Source organism: Coffea eugenioides, chromosome 5 (genome assembly GCF_003713205.1).
Source record: "Coffea eugenioides isolate CCC68of chromosome 5, Ceug_1.0, whole genome shotgun sequence".
NCBI lineage: Eukaryota > Viridiplantae > Streptophyta > Magnoliopsida > Gentianales > Rubiaceae > Coffea > Coffea eugenioides.
This window is the reverse complement of record NC_040039.1, coordinates 28,862,656-28,882,035: the sequence shown is the minus strand read 5'-3', so window position 1 is coordinate 28,882,035 and position 19,380 is coordinate 28,862,656. Positions and strand designations below refer to the sequence as shown.

General features: G+C 33.7%; 2 protein-coding genes across 2 annotated transcripts; one reads left to right on the top strand and one right to left on the bottom strand.

Moving 5' to 3' along the window:
- The first annotated feature begins 3,786 nt into the window (after positions 1-3,786).
- LOC113771344 (SWR1 complex subunit 6-like) lies at positions 3,787-5,213 on the top strand. The gene is made up of 4 exons (XM_027315936.1): positions 3,787-3,799; positions 4,345-4,493; positions 4,587-4,701; positions 5,065-5,213. Exons 1-4 carry the CDS (start codon positions 3,787-3,789, stop codon positions 5,211-5,213), a joined length of 426 nt encoding a protein of 141 aa, XP_027171737.1.
- Positions 5,214-6,710: 1,497 nt separating this feature from the next.
- Positions 6,711-13,369, bottom strand: LOC113770602 (protein disulfide isomerase-like 2-3). The gene is made up of 9 exons (XM_027315117.1): positions 13,177-13,369; positions 12,247-12,405; positions 10,920-11,033; positions 10,329-10,495; positions 9,201-9,300; positions 7,811-7,987; positions 7,445-7,590; positions 7,206-7,352; positions 6,711-7,123 (listed from the first exon to the last, which is right to left on the bottom strand). Exons 1-9 carry the CDS (start codon positions 13,300-13,302, stop codon positions 6,949-6,951), a joined length of 1,311 nt encoding a protein of 436 aa, XP_027170918.1. The 5' UTR covers positions 13,303-13,369; the 3' UTR covers positions 6,711-6,948.
- Positions 13,370-19,380: the final 6,011 nt, after the last annotated feature.

Below are 19,380 nucleotides of genomic sequence, written 5' to 3'. Positions count from 1 at the left end.
GTAGTGCACATCTGTGTAGGAATTGGGTAGGAATTACAAATGATAACATTGGGCTGGTCAAAAAAATGGTAGTTGGCACATAATCGAAGCTATTGATAATTGAATTTAAAATAATTAATGGTATAGGATCATTGAATTTAATATAACATGTTAATTAGTAATGTTTAGTAGCAATTAATTTTTTATGTGTTTAACTGTATATTTGTTTTTCAAAAATTTTTAGTTTTTTTGAGTTTGAGCAATTAGATTTATATTTTTATAATAAAATTTTAACTTTTTCAGCTTAAGTTGATGAAATTGTGAAGGTGGTGTGGTTGCTTATTATGCCACTGATAAAAGTTTGCTATTCAAATGGTTTGTCTTAACTTGAATTCTTTCATGGATTTTTTTAAGGGTTGTAAAAGAATTTCAATATTTAATTTATTTATTTTTTGTGTTTTTATTTGTGATAATTGGTGAACATTTGGATTGTATCTATTTATGTTTATAATAAATTTATGAAAACTTGTGGTGAATTATGATATTTTAATTATATTTATCATTCCATGTTTTATGTATAACTTTTAGAAAATTTATTATTATCATAACTTAAATTAAGTTATGTTGGTAAAGTTCAAGTGTAGAATGAAAACCTGCTTTAGTACTTAACACTAAAAAAAAAAAAAAAAAAAACAGAGAACCGTTGAACCGGCCGGTCCAACCGGTCCGACCGATCGGACCGTGAACCGGCCACCTCTCCGGTTCACTGGCCGGTCCGAGTTTAAAAACATTGGTTTAATCTCTAGGAGATCAAGCTCGAATACCAATTGTAAAGACCCAAAACAATCTAAGAGAGGGATGAATTAGGTTGTTAATAAATCAAGTAAATAATTGCAAATATTCACCCAATAAAAATGTTTCAAATAAAATTCACAAAAATATAGCAAATGATTCAATTAATTCAATAAAACTCAACAAAGATTGCACAATTAAATAGTAAAAAGAAAAGGTAAAAGATAGAAATGCAAACCAACAAACTTCCAAATTTCTCCAAACTTAAAGTTAAATCAACCAAGTAGCTTTTTCAAATGACGGTGATACTAACCAACTTGTACAAGTGAAGGCTCACTCCTTTCTCACTCTAAATGCCTTTAGTTGAGCCAAGGAATTTTACAATTTTCCTAGTTAACCCTCAACTAGTTACAATTAAAACTCACTCAACCAATTAAGAACTATTTACAAGTGAGACTCACCTTATCCAAGATTTTACTTCTTCTTAATGAGAGACCTCACAAACCCAACTTTTTCCACACCTATAAAATAATCAAAGTATATTTTTACCCAAATATAACTCTTCAAAATTTGTATTTTGTGTAGGTAAAAATCTCTTTTCTTCTCATACTTGGGTATTTATAGATGGTGAAACTTTGCCCCAAAAACTTCTCCAACGATCAAAAAACTAGTTGTTAGAAAGTAGCCATTAGAGCTGTCGGACATTCGACAGAAACCCTCTGCATTTGATCCCTATGTCCGACAGATGATCGAACGTCCAATTCAAATTTGTTGTGTCCAACAGATGCGTCCGAAAGGAGGTCAGAATGCTCCAACTTTTGCTCTCAAATTTTCAGACGGCAAATAGATGAGATGTGTCCAATCCTTGCATCTGACAGACACTGACATCTTTTATTTCTTCTTGACCTTCATTCCTTCTAATTCCAATGGACTAAGAATCTATCCTAAATCATTTCTCATGTAAAAAGATTAGTTCAAATCATCATTTTGTTTTGTTAAAATTAAAACAAAGTATTGATCAAGCTAAGTCTTCATCCCCCCTACATTCTTTTTCTCCCCTAGTGAAATTTGAAATTGAACACTATCTTAGATGGAAAAAAATTCAACACTTGATGAGAATTGTATATGGTCAGGAGAGGGTTAGATTGGGTGGTAAAATGAGAGGGATTGTAAGTAAGAGGTCTTGGATTCAAGACCTCCCACTTATCAAAAAAAAAAAAAAAAAGCTGATAAGTGACAATATTGTGCAATCTTTTGATGAGATATTTTGTCATTTTTAGTCACTTTTGGGAAGTTAAAGGTTGAAACAAAGTCATTTTTGGGCTAGAATTTGGTTAACAAATTTATTAGAGTTTCTAAGTGGTTTATGTCCTTTTTACTTGCATTATATTTATGTTTTTATAGGAGATGGAAATAGACTTCATTTTGGATAAGGAATATGTTTGTATTATGTTGATTGAATTCCTAAAGTTTGGGAGAATGGCAAGTTTTAAGGTGGTTCCAGTCACAAAAGTAAGAAAAAGAAGAAAATTTTCGGTGAAGGATGTTGGCTCGAATCCCTCCAAGAATCCATGCAGGGATTGCTGGATAGATTTCAGGCAAAGAGTGTTGATTGAAGGAACAAAATGCAAGTAAAATAGGGAAGCAATCCCTCTAAGAATCCGACCGGAATTTTGGCTGAATTGTCGAAGGGATTCTGATCAAATGTTATGAATACAACTTGTTCCACTTGACTTCAACTCTATTATTTCACTTCTTTTGAGGGACATCTTGCAGTTTAATTAAAGCTGTAATGATGATATTTTAAGCCTTATTCCTTGACTTTGTTCCATCTATATATATATACATATATATATATACATATATATATATACATATATATATATATATATAATATTTTGTGCAAGAAGAAAGAGTTCTATTTTTTAGCACTTAAAATAGATATTTTTTTCCCATTGGAGGAGATAAACTTGTAAGAAGAATTTGGAGAAAAGCATCATTGTAATAACTCATTTTGGAGGAGTAATAGAAGAACTTTGGAAGTTTGTTCATCTTTTGGCTAAACTTTTCTCAACCTTGTCTTTATTTTGTTCAATATCTTTGTTCTTACTTGCTTTATGTAATACGTTGAACTATGTTCTAAATCTAGGGAATAGATGAAACTAATGATTCCGTGAATATGAGTTGAATGTGATTACTCTTGTTGCATCTTGTACTGACTTATCCATTTATATATGTGTTAATTCTTGTGATTTCTTGATCACTAATTACCAGTCATTAGTTGTTGTTATTCAATGATAATTGGTAACAAGAATGAAAATGTGATAAATGGAACCTAAGGAGTAGGCTCACGAGTATAGAGGTGCACTTAAGTGGATTTTCTTAAGCATTTCATGTAGTAAATGAACTAGTTTTAGATTTTCACCATGAGAGTAGGGGAGTCTAAGGCTAGTAATAACCAATCCATCATGAGAGTGAGTTTTGGTTAAATTTAGAAATGAATTCCTAGTTAAACAAGAGTAGTAACAAGAGGTGAATTCATTCACTTGTAGTTTTGGACCATTAGTGGATTCTACAATTTAGATTCTTGGTATTTGGTGTATTTTCTCCATTTGTTTTCTCTACAAGTTATTTAGTGAAGTTACTAATTAGTGAAATATAAACCTTAACAAAAATAAGTTTGCCCATTTAATGACTATCAAACAATACTAAGAAAACATCTTTTAAATTGGTTAGTTTTACAATAAATAACTATGCACAATTTAATGGTTTGAAGACCAAGGAAACTATAAATAATTAATGATTAGCAAGCTAAATTAAAGAAATCATTTATAGCTTGAATTTGGTTTTTTTACATATTTATGGATTCATTTGTCAAGTGAGGGATAAATAAAGAAAAAATATCACTATTCCTACTAAAAGTGAGAAAGGAAATAATAATTTTTTCTTTAATTTTTCAATCCTAACTAAAAGGTCAAATTTTATAAAATACAAATTAAATAATATCCATAGGTCATGGATTCAAAAAGTAAATAAGGATTTTGTAACTTAACCCATGTATTTAGACACTTTTTCAAATTAATTATACTTTTTTGAAAAAAAAACACTTGAAATTACTTTTAACGAGTGCCCTATTAATCAAATCAAATAAATAATGGTACCATTCATGAAATCTAGATTTTTAAATAACTAAATTGAAAACAAGTCCTACTGGCCCTTCAACATGAAAATTTTTAATTTTTATAAAAATAAAGTGAAAATAGAATCTTTTTTTACCAAAAATAAAAATAACAATATAATTTAAGGAAAGATATAAAATATTTAACCCTTATATCTACTTAATTTGTATTTATCTGCCCAAATTTGACCCTAGTAGGCTTGGTTTGATAAAGAGCCTAAAACCCAATCGCTAAGAATACCATTGAGTATTATTGATTATTTTATATTTTTTTTCTTTTCTTCATATTTAAACATGTAACACTGCTATGTCATTCTTATATTCCAAATGTTTTTTGAGTTTTTGCAGTTGTGAAGATTTATACGATATTTTTAGTTTTTAATTTGCATCTCCAGATGCCCATACTTGTGACTATTGCGGCCAATTTTTTGATGTTAGGAATGGAGGAGATGTATCGAATTCAGTTCGAAGAATGTCAACTCGGTCCTGCAAGGTTGCTCCCAAAATGGCGGCTGCACATCCCAGCTCTGATAATCGAACTCTGGTCCATAATGTTTAATTTTATTTCATATTCAGTTTTTCTTTTGTGTGTGTGTGCGCCTTTTTTTTTTGGGGAGGAGGGTTTCAACTTTCAAAGGCGATTCTTGCTTGGCTGGATGCTTTGGAAAATGGCAATGGTGCAACGGAGGCAGCACAGAAAATTGTTGATGATGATGATGAAGCTTCTCTTGATGATGATGATGACCAAGTCTGTCTTTTTCATTCACATTCTTTTGCTATAGTTCAAGAAGCTAGCTTTTCAGCAATTTTCACCCCCTTATTGTATTAGTGTGTGATTCTAATTTGTTCTAGTGTATAATAATCTCCCATGATTCTTTCACTGCGAGTAGTAAGCTATAAAGAGAGCAATTAATTCTGTTCCGAATTGACTTCATTCTGTTATTTGTATCTTTAACTCACCGAGAAACCTAATTTTTACCTGATTTTTCTTTGATTGAATAACCCCCTTTGTCATGCTTCCAATTTCTAGCCAAAAAAGACTGTCTGGTTCTCATTGTTTTTAAGCCTGCATATGATTTCTGTTATCTATCCTTTGCTTTTTAAATTCTTTGCAGTTTATCAAAAGAAACAATCTAAGAATACAAAACGGAAAACTCGTCAGGCTGAAGCGTTAGAGAATGCTAACAGGGCATTGAGAATATTTCTCAAGCTCTTGGATGAAGTATCTCGAACTAAACAATGCAACACTGTTTTACCTTTTTAGCTAACATGTCATCCAGTTTGCTCTAAATTTTTGTCACCAAAATTGTGGTATCACCACCATAGGGAGATGGCAAATTGGACTCATGTATCAACACATGTAGTTCTTGCATTTCAAACAATATGGAAAAGTCCGTCTATTGCATGGTATGGTCTTTTTCTGCATATTTTTACTACAAATTGTCATATAGAATCACTGAATCTCAATTCATTGGTTGACACTTGGATAGACCCGATTTTCAAAGATTCAATGACCCATATTGTATCACACCATTTCATCAAGTGGTGTGACACAATCTAGATTATTGGATCAATGGCTCACACTTAGATAAATCCGGAATGGTGTGGCACAATTTAGATCATTGGATCAATGACTCACTCGGTCTATGAATACCAGATCTACCCAAATTTTGACTACTATTCACAATGATACTCGATACCTGAAATTTGTTGCATGATTGGTGAGTGATGACACAATCTGAATCATTGAATTTATGAAAATCAGATCTACCCAAGTTTTGACCACTATTCACAATGATATGCTCACTACTCTGGGGATAAAAAATAAATTTCTTAGCCAAGAAATTTTAAAATAGGAAGCCCCTTTTTTCGTACCCCTTTAATGTGGCAATGAGAAGAATAAGGTAGGAAAGAAGAAAATCAGTTTTTTAGTTGAATCAACAGAGCTGCACTGAAATCGTAAGGGGACGTCAGTAAAATTATCATAAACCTTGGGGTACAAATGTGAGATTATCCTAAAAACACTGATTATAGTGCTGTTTATGTGAAGTAGCCAAGAAGACATCATAGGCATCTAATTTTGGCTATAGTGCTGTTTATGTGATATGTTTCAGCCTCAACTCACAATGCCCTTTTACCACTTTCGTTCTGCACTAAGCTATGAGACCGTAACACATTTCTAGAAAAATACAATTTCCTTCTTCTTCTTCTTCTTCTTTTCTTTAAAAAAAATATGAAGCCTGGATTCATACTGCGATCACAGAAAGAATAGTTTGAATTGACATATAAGCAATGCTTCTAGAATCACTTGGTTAAAAAAAAAAAAAATTTTCTGACTCTTTTATAGTAAAGAAGGTTAACTTATTGTCCTAGGTTTCAATACTAAGATAAATACAGCTTCCAAAACTGTAGAATTTGCATGGCTGGTTCAACTCTGCTAATCATGTTCATTTATGCCCAAGACAAACTATTTGATGACTTAATTCAATACTTAATGAATTTAAACCTTAACATATTCAAACATATTTAATAATAAAAGTTAAAACATCTTGATTACTTTAATGAATTAAGTGGATCTAAATTTTCTAGACAAATTTACTCTAAAAATTAAGTAAAAATCTATTCACTTACTTACGATGTAGATTACACTCAAAATTTTAAATTTCAGTATTTTACAATTCAATGATTTAAGGAATTCAAATTTCAAAATTTAGATTTCAGATTTCATACTTGAGTTTTATCAAACACATGCAAAGTCAAGTTTACAGCACTACCTTTTTTTAGATCAAGCTCACATACTGCATTTGCTTTAACTCCAATGCAGCAAAAATTACCATTTTGCACAGGATGTTTATGAACTTTTACATTCTCCTTCAAAAGGAAACTAGGGATTTGGTTGCGTGCAGTTTTTAAAGAAAATTACATCTGCAACTGAGTTAAACCAGCAATCCCTCAACTGATATATCAAAATTGTCTGTTAACATTAAACCTAAAAAGGATTACAACTCATCCTTGTTTGCAGTGTCATCCCCCATTAATTCGTCAAGGGAGAATTCATCTTCTTCAATGATTTCTCCATCTTTCCCATCCCATGGTTCAATTTTTGCAATAGAAGGAGTGACCCCAAGAGGCAGGTTCCCCTTTCCGCCAAGTCCAGCTTCTTTTACAAATTCTCTGGAGTAAAAAGGAGGGCAGGTTACTTTTTAACTAGCTCCTGAAAACAGTTCAAGCGAGGGAAAAAAAATGCAATACTTACATAATCTGGTCTCGTCCGAATGCACTCTTGAGAGGAGCATAAGCTCCTTTCTTCACATTAAGAGCAACTAAAGCTGGGTATCCATACCCACCAACACCTACTTGCTTTTCTAGATCTGACTGCTTACCTGCAGCTGCCCAGACAAAACTGCAAAAGTCTCCAAATCATAATATCAGTATGCCTGCATTGAATTTCAATTTTGTTTCATGAATAAAGCAAAAAGGACTGTTGTGTCTTGCCTGTATGGGCTTCTTTTGAACTTCTCAGCAACTGATAACAACATTTCAAGGTACTTGTTCCGTCCCTCTGCCTTGGAGTCTAATATGTCAGGCAGGAAAGCCACAAAACATATGGCAGCAGAACCACATTTCTCTTCCATGACATCCTATAACAAGAATTAATAAAATGACATAGTATGCAATCTAATAAATCACAGCTTAACAAAAATTACAATTTCCCACTCGCTAAAGGCCATTTTATTTGTCTTTCTACATTGCTCTCTTTTTCTCTCTTTCTTATTCGGTGTTTTCTTCATTTTTTTTTTGGGAGGGGGCGGAGGCAGGGGCAGGGAGGGGAGGGGGGATTCTGAGAGAAGAGGGGTTTACTGGGCCAGTCAGCTCAGTGACTTCAGGAGGCAAAACATTGGTCTCCAGCTGCTCCAAAGCAAATGATTCAATGGCCGAGGCAGTTCTTGCACCTTCATAAGGACTTGGGCTATCCTTGTCAGCGCCAAATACCAATATTGTGGGGAATCCTTGCACGTTGAACCTGCTCATAAGAGACTGGCAGTTTGACACCATTAGAAACAAGAACAACGGATTACAACTGTCTTCAGGACAGTCAGATGTCACTTTGATTTTCAAATTTAGTTAGAACACGGTACAGAAACATAATGCTTGCCCTCCTGATGCATGAGGTTATTGAGAAGACAGGTTATTGAAACAAAATCATCATGACTGAAAGAAATCTCCAAAATTTTCAGAAGAATCCTTCTTCTGGTTAAAACAACCTTATCTAAGCCTACTGCAAAAATTTCTAGCAACTCAAGCCATTCCACTCGCATCTTTGTAAATCTCAGCAAATGGAACAAGGTAATCTTCCGGAAAAAAAAAAGAACAAGCTAATCAGTGAGTGATTTATGCTAGAGATGGGGCACGCTCTACTAAGATTCAGCTTAACAAAGAAGAAATATTAAAGAAATTGTTGACTACGTATCATTGCCTCATTATATCTATCTTTTGCAGACAACCCTAGCTCACAAGCAATAAAGTTCCATAGCTGTAGAAGACATACAAATAATTGAAACCAAGTTGCATATAATTGAATTCAGAAGTCATCATTTGGCTGAATAATCCAAACATACTAATATTTGATGGAATCGCAAAAGAATTCAAAGTGGGATACAAGAAGATTGTGTTGCACAGAAGAATTGGATTGATATGCTATCCCTGTTAGACAATTGGAGTCGCTTTGGAATATCTTGTTATTCCAACAATAAGCTGATTAAGTAATACAGAGCTGTGTCAAGCATAAGTGCCCCTAAGTTCAAATCAAACAAAAAGAGAAATAAATTTTCGCATACATCTGAAAACTGCTGAAGAAAATATCAGTTAAAAGAAATTTAAATCGTCTAACTCTTATGATTGAAATTTCACAAAATGAAAAAAAAAAAAAAAGAGAAGAAACCATTGCATCTTGTACACATCAGAGAGAGGATTGTGTCAAAATCTTTGATGCCAGTTAATATATTTTAATCTATCACACTCTTTTAACCATTGCATCTTGAAAGCATTTGATTTCAATCATACACAATCAGTAGTTTGAAAAGTTTAGATCCACTATAAGAGAAAGGAAGTTCTGTTTCCAACCATAGACTAGAACACACTAATAAATCCACGGGTGAATTGGACCACTCATCTTATTAGCTAAAACTGGAAGGAGAAAATCAATAAAAGAAACAAGTATAATAAAGAGAGATCAGATTTTAAAACTTACCTTCTCCGCATCACAGTCCACATGACCCAACTTCACCTTCCCCTTGAGGTTATTTGCAGCCTTCTTCCACTCCGGAGCAAGCCTCTTACAGTGTCCACACCTTAAGAAGGGAAGATTTCAAATTCATTAATCAGAACATTAAATATCATATATGGGTTAAATTTTGAAAAGGGTGGAAACATTATGATACAAAGAAAGGTTTCTTAAGACAAATCAGATGTGAGAGTGATGAATTCCCAAGATATCACAAAATTCAAAAAAACATTCCATGACGAATTATTAGAGCCGAAAGAGATCTGATTATTAACTTCTGAAATGTCATAGGCATCCAACAAAATAGTGCTAAGACCTCGGCAATTAAGAGAAATTACAACCATTGAGAGGTTAGGTTGTTTGCACAATGGCATTTAAGCTGCATTTACAAGGTTCTTTTTACGTAGGGAAGTAAAGCCTTTAGTGCTCTAGTACATCTACTTCTTTTTGAGTTACAAATTCAGTAGGTGCACAGGCTAGATATCATGAGGAGAAAAAGCCCAGAACTATGTCCATTTTTGTCTTCCCGCTAAGGAGTGTAATGACTCTTAATAATAAAACTCATTAAATCAAAACTAGGGGAGTGCTTACTATTAGAGAATCAGTTTAGCTAAAGAAAGCTAGAGGTTAAGGTCATGATATAATTTCATTTCACATCGAATATATGTCAATGCATAGTTTCTGATATCATATTAGACCAAGCCCAACATGAAGGGCAAGAAAATAATCCAGTGTGTAGAATTTTATCCAGCCAAATTAAGGCTTATGCCATGTAATATTCATTGACCCATAAATCCATTGCGAATTACAGCAAGTATTCTTCAGTATTCACATTGCACAAGAAGGAAAATAACAATTCTTAGCACAATGTTAAGAAATTTAAAGGTACTTCCATATACATTTGCAGGCATATACCCCATTTAAGGACTCAAATTTGCATAGAAACAGGAAGGAAAAAAATTTGCAATGCTCTAGCTATTTGATAGATACCAGGATATTGTTGATATGCATACAATATATATATATATATATTCAAAATAAAGGACTAGAATGAAATAGAAAAGGGAATCTAATTCTGCTCAGCAAGAACCTTACCAAGGTGCAAAAAACTCAACAATCCATAGATCTTTGCTTTTTAGCACCAAATCATCAAAATTATGAGAGTTCAATTCAACTGATACACTAGGTTCAGACTTCTCACTCTTCTCACTTGATCCTCCTGTTGCCTTTCCATTCAACCGATCCTTTAGGAGAGCCTTAATCTGTGCACAGAATACAACCATCCGTATCTTTGTGTAATGATTGAACACAACTATGAGGTAGCTTGAACAAAATTCAACCAAACTTATGCGGATGAATAAGGTGTCATACATAATGACTATCCAAGAAAGCTTACTAGTTCTTATCTAATTTATGTTAAATGTAGTCCCCTGTAGATCTTTCCAGTCATTTTACTAAAACTGTCCAAATAATATCCCAACCAGCTATTACTGCCAAAAAAAATGAAATACTTTGGGAAAACAAAATGACCAATTACATGTAGTAAAATTAAAATTAAAATTAACCTGGGCAACCCCATCTGCCTTATTGTAAAGCACCTTGCATCAAGGTCAAAGTAAGACAGCAAGATAGCCATAAGTTATGTTATGAGCTCATCTGCCAAACTTGCAAAGATAAAATAATTACCTGTTGCAACGCAAATTCAGCGATTGGCTTGACGTCTCTTGCTCCTTGATAGTCAACCGGAGATTTCCCCGGTGCAAAAACCTTAATGGTAGGAAATCCTTTAATTCCATATTCCTGCAGATCAATACCAACATGCAAGAAGATTAGTTGAAAACAAATTCTAATAACAGTAGCCTTATATTAATGATATCAAATATCATATGTCAAGAAAAAAATCACAGAATTACACCAAAAACCACAAGTATGCAAGTCTTAGAGGAAGCATCCAAGATCCTTGCTTTTAACATGCAAATCCATATCTGAACCTTACATCCCACAGCTCTGAATTTTTAATCTTCAGAAACATAAAAATTGCTTTTGCATCATCAAAAGAGGCCAAAATTTTTTAAACTATGAAAAATAACAAGTCTAAACAAAAAAGTAAAAAAAAAAAAGAAAAAGAGAAGAAGATCCATTGGGGGGACTGTAGCTGTTGTAAGATTTGTAAGTAGAATGAAAAACCACCATCAGTTCAGCATCACACTCAGTCTAGGATTATTTAATGAGCCAATTCAATTACTTCCAACAATAGTATTTGTTCTTCAAAATTTCAAGCTTCTCACTCTCCAGACAAATATCTCTTTATACTACCATATCACTTGGAAAAGAAGATATTCACATTCCATTTCTCTGTGCAGACTCTTGCTTCTAGAGGTAACAATAGAATCAAATGTTTTATCAATGAACAACAGGTATGTAGTTATTAAACATTATTCGCTTCTCATGATCAGCAAGTGTTACATGGATACTTAATAAAAATATAAGCCTATCAAACATCATAGTTTGGGCGTATCAGTTTTTTCCCTCCTACTTCTCTGGTCACTGCCATCACTGCATGACAAGAAAAGTCAAATCTACGGGAGTATTAAGCTATAACAATGATATTACTACCAGTCAATTCGATCTACTAACTGACCTCAAAGCCAATGCCATCATCATCATCAACCTAGACTACAACTATTTACTTCTACACCGTCACCTTCCAATCAAGACACTCAAAACATACAAGTTGACATCTATTTCTACACTTTCATTGGACAGTCTTTCTCAATGTTTTTTCCATTTCCATAATGTGGTCTAAAACTGAATGCCTTTTTCAAGCCAATTGTTCATTTTCTTCATGAAACAGGTCATCAGATTTTCTCAACAGTACATTCAATATTGCCAGTCGTTCTACAATATTTTACCGACTGCTATTGACTAACACCAGAAAGCATAACACAATTCCATCACCGCAGGTTTTATAATTAGTCGTTTTAGACAAGAACACAGTGTCAGCAATAAAAACCTGAGCAAGGGACTGATGAGCATCAGCATCCAGAGCTGCCACAGTAGCAACACCTTTCAAAACTGAAGCTGCTTTTTCCCATGTCGGTGTCAAAGCTTTACAATGACCACACCACGGTGCAAAAAACTCAACTAACACAACCCCATTAGAATTAAGGACCTGCAATCACAAAATGAAAAAAAAGTAAAATCAAATGTTCCACATTCAAAAATATATTTACAAAGGAGGGACGCACACTACAAGACTATTTCAAAAAGAAGGTAAACATTTTGAACTATTTAATTTGTACTGACTTTATTACAACATGTATCACTAAATGTACACAAATATGTGCACATTTCATACAAAAATCAGACCAAAAGCCCTTTTATAAGATAAAAATGGCTCAAAAATTGCATCCTAATTGACAAGTAGACATTGAAGACTGCCTTTGTACAAACTATCCTACATATAACCAAACCTGATTCTTCCACACAAATCTTAGCCTATAAGAGCCGGAAATCATAATTGTGAAAATAAAAGGCAGAAACAGCATAGCAATTTTCACCATTATAAATAGCTCGAAATTGTACCATACTTCATTAGTAACCTTGAAACATGCCTTTGGACAAATTTTCCTACACATAAGCAAACCTGACTTTTTCCACAAAACTTAGCATATTAAAGCTGGAAATCATAATTATGAAAACGAGAAGCAGAAAAATCATACAAATTTTAACCATAATGCAGTCATATTCGATCTCTTACGCGTCCGATTTGTCAGATATCTGAATTCTGACAAATTCTAAAGTTTTTTGGACCACAACCAGAAAAGCCAGTAAATTGAAAAAAAAAACAGAAATACAAATAGAGAAAACAGATTTAGATCGCAATCTACACTAATGAACAAGGAAAAACAGAGGGAAAAAAAGAAACCCAGATATAATTTACCTTGGACTTGAAATTGGAAGGATTTAACTGAACAACAGGGGAAGAGGGACCATACAATGCATTAGCACCTACAAATAGCTCTATGCAAATCAATATAAATGAAAATCCGAAGAATAATCCACGCATTTTTTTCGTTCTTTCCCTTTTTTTTTTTTTGTGCTTTCTCTGGGGTTTTTGCTGTGTGAGTAAGTGTGTGACCACGTGAATTTCATCAATTTGAAGAGGAAAAACCCTCTATTTTTGTGTGTGGGTTTTTTTTTATTATGGGACCAAGAATATGAGTGACGTGAAGCAACGTGTAGTGACCAGTAGGAGTTGTACACGTCAGCTTGCTAATGTTAATATTGAAAGCCCAAATGGCATATTCGGATTTTGACCCCTTAAGTTTTAGGAATACATTCAATTGACCCCTTATGTAAGCAGGTTTCCAGATGTATCACAAATTCTTGTACACATCTTAACTGACTGGAGTAAAGGCACATCATTTCTCTAATTAATATTAATGTCATCTACATAAAGCACAAAGAAACATACGGAGCTCCTTCTAACCTTTCTTTGAAAACAAGATCCATACTCATTTTTTATAAAACCAAACTCCATCACTAGAAATTTGATCATTTGCAATGCACATGTTTGTAAAAGCTTTTTTTCTGACTAATAAAAATTCAGTCACAAAAAGTTTTTATGTCGAATTCTTTTGTGATGAAAAATTTGCATTGCGACCCACATTTTATCTACGTATATAATTTGTAAATCAGCAACCTAATTTGCGACACCTTCATTATCAACATATAAACTTGTCAACAACCTAATTTGCGACACACTTTCATTGTCAGCAACCTAAATCATTATTCACAACCAAATTTTTTTAACCACAACCATTATCAATAGCCACATTTAGAGCCATTATATGAGTTGATTACCAAGTTTTATGTGATGCATGTAATGCCATCAGAATACCTTGATACAAAATGAAATAGTTTTATCTTACTTCACGTACATATACCCAAGGGGTACGGATAATGGTGAATGTAACAAGTACAATTGTAACCAAGGATAATTTCATAATCATCCATTCCGAATTTTAAGGATATCACGTTGTACCTCTAAGGCTTCAAAAAAATCTCTTAGTTCATATATTTTCAACTATTTGTAACACTTTTATACCATTTCAAAATATGCCACTACGATACTCATTTTACGAACGAGAATATAGTTTCTTTCCAACATTGCCTTTCGTATGCCTCACTATTACAAATTAAAAAGTACATTAATCAAACGCTTAAAACAATGACAAAAAATGATAATGTAAATATGAAAGAAAAAATATATAGCAACCGCATCCATATATATATATATATATATAACAGCGTTTGAGTCGAAGTCAAGTGGCTCATTTTTCAGAAACTAGTTGATCTCGAGTTAGCATGAGCTTGTCAAACGGCTTGACTTTAATATGAAATTACCTAAATACCCCTTAGTCTATGGCTTTTTGTGGGAGTCAACTTATCCCCACTTCACTTCCCCTGTTTCTCATTTCTAATTGCCCTAATTCCCAATCCCTCAACTCAATCGAACTTATCCTAACAAGCCAATCCTAATGCTCATCACCACCACTACCACCATTACTCACCATTCATCAATCTCTAATCAAAGATCAAGAAACCTCCCTCCCCATTTGTTCGCCAGCTTTAGTAGTTTTCCACACTCCTCAATCCCTCTAGCATCTAGCCATTTCGCTAGTCTTGACAAGCTGGCAATAGCAATCATCCACCAACTGCTCTGGTTGTCTTCTTCCTCTAGCCGCACAACACATCCACCATCACCAACAACCTCTGAAAATCTCATAGTGGCTAGGACAAGTACTTGTTTCTTCTTTTACCTATATATTTGAAACTTGAGAACTACTCTCTCATATACTTTCTATCTTTTTTATGTTTTTATCTTTTTTAAGGGATTTTCAATAATCGTCTGCACATGATCAAAGTTAACCAGCTCAATCTAAAACAGCGAATTAAGAGACTGCTACAATTCGAGATGAAAGAATTAGAGAGTGAAGAAGAGCGAGTAGAAGGTGATACACATACAACCACTCAAACTGCGAATTAAGAGGCTACTATGAGTGATGGTTTAGATGCTTTTAGCAAAAAAAAAAAAAAAACAAAGAGAACTAGAAAATCCAAATTATGGGATGAATTCAAAGATATAAAAGTTGGGTCTCAAAAAATTTCCATGTCAAGCTGTCTTCATTACCATGCTCAATTCAAGAAGACCAAAACCAGCACAACTTCAAGTTTGTTAAGGCATATGAATTCATTTCCCTAATGATTGCAACAACTAAAAAAGTCACAATAGCAAAAGAATAATTTCCCATTTACTGATTCTGGCTCACTTTCTCATTCCTATCTTCATACTGGGAAGTTTGATATAGCTACCACGAGAGAAGTTGCAGCTAAATGGGTATGAAGACCTCAAGGTCCTTAATCCTTTAGTTTTGATGATTAATAAAACAAATGATGAAGTGGTTAATAATTTAAATGAGTTTTATGATAGATTATACTCAAAGAAACAAGAATGTGTTATTGAAAAAGAGAAGAAAAAAGAAGCCAAAAGCTAGAAAATGATCTTTAGACATAGATTTTAGATGCAACTCCTTATGTTTGGTCGTCCAAATAAAGATAGAGAGTTGGTTGCCATTTTTAGAAGCATGGTTTGGACAGCATTGGTTGATTCAGCCATTCAATCGACTTTTGGATGCACGGATTGGATGCAATACATTTTAATCGATAGTCTGGTCATTCTTAACATATATATATTTTTTGCTGTTGAGAGCAATATTCGAGCATCTATGAAAAGTCAAATGTTCAAGTTTCATCATAAACAAGTGGAGGAACATATCCAAAAGCTTACAAGTCAAATTCTTTCCTTCTTACCACTAGTTCATGAGTTCCCATTTGTAAATCCACATCATAGAGGGTGTTATTATGCTTTCAATTACATAACCACACTATTAGAGTATAGGTTCTTCTTGTAACAAGATTGAGTTGAGTATTTTATGTGAGGTTTCTCATTGCGGAGAAATAAAATCTTGGAAAAGTTGAGTCTCATTTGTATACAGGTGTGTGGTATTCATAATTGAGAGGATTGAGTGAGTAATTGAAGGATTTCTTGGTTAAGAGTAAAAGTTTAGCTTCAGCTAGGGTTAGCAACATAGTGTGAGCTAGATTGAGTCTCCAATATACTTGGGTCGTTGTCTCACCCAATTTATGAAGAAACACTTAATGGAGAAATGTTGAAACTTGAAAGATGCTTGAGAGTAGATGTAGGCACCAAGGAAGTTGGTCAAATCCACTATAAATCACTTATATTTGATCTCTCTATCCCTCCTTTTTTATTTTTACAAATGATTCTTTAATTTGATTTTAATTATTGTGTTTTTTTTCTAAACTCCATTCCTTGTAAAAGTTGCACTAGGGCGAAATAGGGTAGTTATGCATGAGCATCTCAACGCAAGCCGGAATGGTAAAAAATCACTCAAACTACTAATAAGAATGATTGCATAGCAGTATATGAAAAAGAGAAGACCAAATTAAAGAATTTGTTGAAGAAAGTAAAGAAAACCAGATTGACTACAAATCTTTGGAAGTCAAAGAACCAAAAGATCTAGTATATGGTTATAACTGGGCATTAGATTAATTGCAGAAATAGGTCCTCAACTTTGTACATGTCCCTCCTTCACATCGGGGCATCCCAATTGCAAATGCTAATTTCAAATACTTAAAGGCTGGGGAATTGAGAGTAAAGTTTATACAGTTTCAGTGGATAATGCCTCAAATAATAACACTACAGTAAGGTCTTTGAAGGACACTTCTTTTAAGAAACAAGTGCTTATTAGTAAAAGAAAAGTTATTTCATGTGAGATGTTGTACTTATATACTCAACTCAATGGTTCAAGATAGCCTCGATAAAATGAAAGAAATAGTTGACAGGGTAAGGGACAGTATGGAGTTTGAAAACAAAATAAATGGAAGACGCTTGTTCTTTGCTGAAATTATACAACAGTTACAATTGCTGAAGAAAGTGCTACTTTATGACTGTAAAATAAGGTAGAATTCTACCTATGAGATGTTGACTTGTGCTCTCAAATTTTAAGAAGTTTTTTCAAGAGTCAGAAATAGAGAACCAAACTATGATGTCTATCCAACCACAGAAAATTGGGAAAAGATAAACAAAATTTACAACATTTTACAAGGTTTTTAGACAACAAGTCATATAATATTTGGTAGTGATTATTCGAAAGTTAATTTATATCTCAATGAAATTTATAGGATAAAAGTACTACTAGATAGTAAGTCTGATAATGAAGATTAATTTGTTTGGTTAATGGTGCAAAGGATGAAAGTAAACTTCAACACGTATTGGGATAGGTGTAACTTTTTGATGTCTATAGCAACTATCTTGGATCCTATGTGCAAAATGAGAGTCATAAACTATTACTTTCTATTGATATATCCTCCACATGAAGTGCAAGTCAATATAGGTAAGGTTTATAGCATTATATGATTTATATACTGAATATGTAAATATGCATGTTTCAAGTTCAAGTGGTTCAAAACTAGTTCTCAAATAGTAACTAATGATTCACCAATTAAGAATAGCAGTAGTTTATCTTCAACAGTAACACATTTTATCGATATGAGTGAATTTCTTACTCATGTTGCTATTGTTGAAAGTGTGTAACCACAAAAGAATGAGTTGATACCTACTTTTGAAGATAGTCTCCTGACTATTATAGAGGATTAACCAGAAAAAATTCTATTATACACGTGACATGCAACCAACAAAATTTCACCCCACAAATTCTTTGGTAATCCCGAACTTATCAACACGGAATTAACCATGTTTTCTAAAGTTTTATTTTTTCTTTCAACAAAACCATTTTGTTGTGGAGTATAAAGCGAACTTGTTTGGATTATAATGAGCACATTTGGATAGTTCATTATTCTGATTTTTCCAACTAATATGACAGAAAGGTGTTTGGATAACACCGCAAATAACCCAAAAAATGCATGCCACATGCCGTGTAAGAAGTAATCCCACGTGGAATTGTTATTGAAAACCAAAAAGGGCCCGTATCCACTTGGAGAAAACTCCAGACCCACATCGTGGCTTGTCATGTTTGCTAGCCGTGTAAGACACAGCTGAGCAGCTTCTTTTTAATTTTTTACTGTTGCGTCCACTCGTGAAGAAGAAAAGTAAAGCTAAAGCTGCGATTTCTTGCTATTGCACAGAATTTATTCGCCACAACCGTCCTCCTGCTTTTGATTTCTCCTTGTCTTCTCCCATCAAAACCTGCAAAAGCTAGGCCTGCATTTTCATCCAAGGCCAGAAAGCTAGCAAAATTCGGCAAAGGATTCAATTCCTCTACTCAAAATCCACCTGAAAGGAGAGCAATTTCCCACTGTGCTACTGGAAGCTTGGAGCATTCTATAAAGTTGCTCTCCCTTGGGTTTTTTTTCACAAAAATACCACGATAGTTCCTCTAGTAGCCGTGGTTGGGCGACGGATCGCGATTGTGCACTACACATCGCATATTCTTGGCCGCTATCTTCTCGTGTGCAGCGTTTACAGAAAAGAGCGATTGAGCGAAAGTGGAGATTGCCCTAACACAAGTTGTTACGAGCGATTCGGTTAGTAATTCACTATTCCTTTGCCGAAATTTTCGATTATATATCCTCAATTTGATTTCTCTTGTGGTCTATAAAATGAAAACATGTGTAGAAAACTCTAGTATCTATTGGTAGAATTTGGAGGCTGTTAGGGTTTTTGGGATTGCTACATTTACACATTTTTTTCAAATTATGTTTGACAAAATTAAAATTCATGGTGAAAATGATAATTTCCTTGTCCTTTCATTTGGCTAGTTCACTATCTCCGCAAGAAATACCGAAGTAATTGGCCTGCTAGTTTGATTCAATATCGAGTAGTTTTGGAATGCCATGTTGAATGAGCAAATTGGATTCTCCAAATTTGCAACTGTTTTGCATTGGATAAAGTTTCATGTAAACAACTGATTTATTCTGACTTCCTAGGTAGATATGTCTATGCCCAAATAATACATTTCTTTTGCCATATGTGCTGTATTCAAGCACGAAACTGACCTAACAAGGGTAGTAATAGGCCCACTTCACTCAGTTTTTTAGC

Excerpts from the sequence above, each read along its gene's own strand:
- LOC113770602 (XM_027315117.1), bottom strand. The coding sequence starts at position 13,302 with ATGCGTGGATTATTCTTCGGATTTTCATTTATATTGATTTGCATAGAG. Across the intron at positions 12,406-13,176 it reads CTTCCAATTTCAAGTCCAAG|GTCCTTAATTCTAATGGGGT; the intron begins GTAAATTATATC and ends TTGTGATTGCAG. Across the intron at positions 7,353-7,444 it reads TTCAAAAGAAGCCCATACAG|TTTTGTCTGGGCAGCTGCAG; the intron begins GCAAGACACAAC and ends AGACTTTTGCAG.
- LOC113771344 (XM_027315936.1), top strand. Across the intron at positions 4,494-4,586 it reads GCTCTGATAATCGAACTCTG|GCGATTCTTGCTTGGCTGGA; the intron begins GTCCATAATGTT and ends CAACTTTCAAAG. Across the intron at positions 4,702-5,064 it reads TGATGATGATGACCAAGTCT|TTTATCAAAAGAAACAATCT; the intron begins GTCTTTTTCATT and ends AATTCTTTGCAG.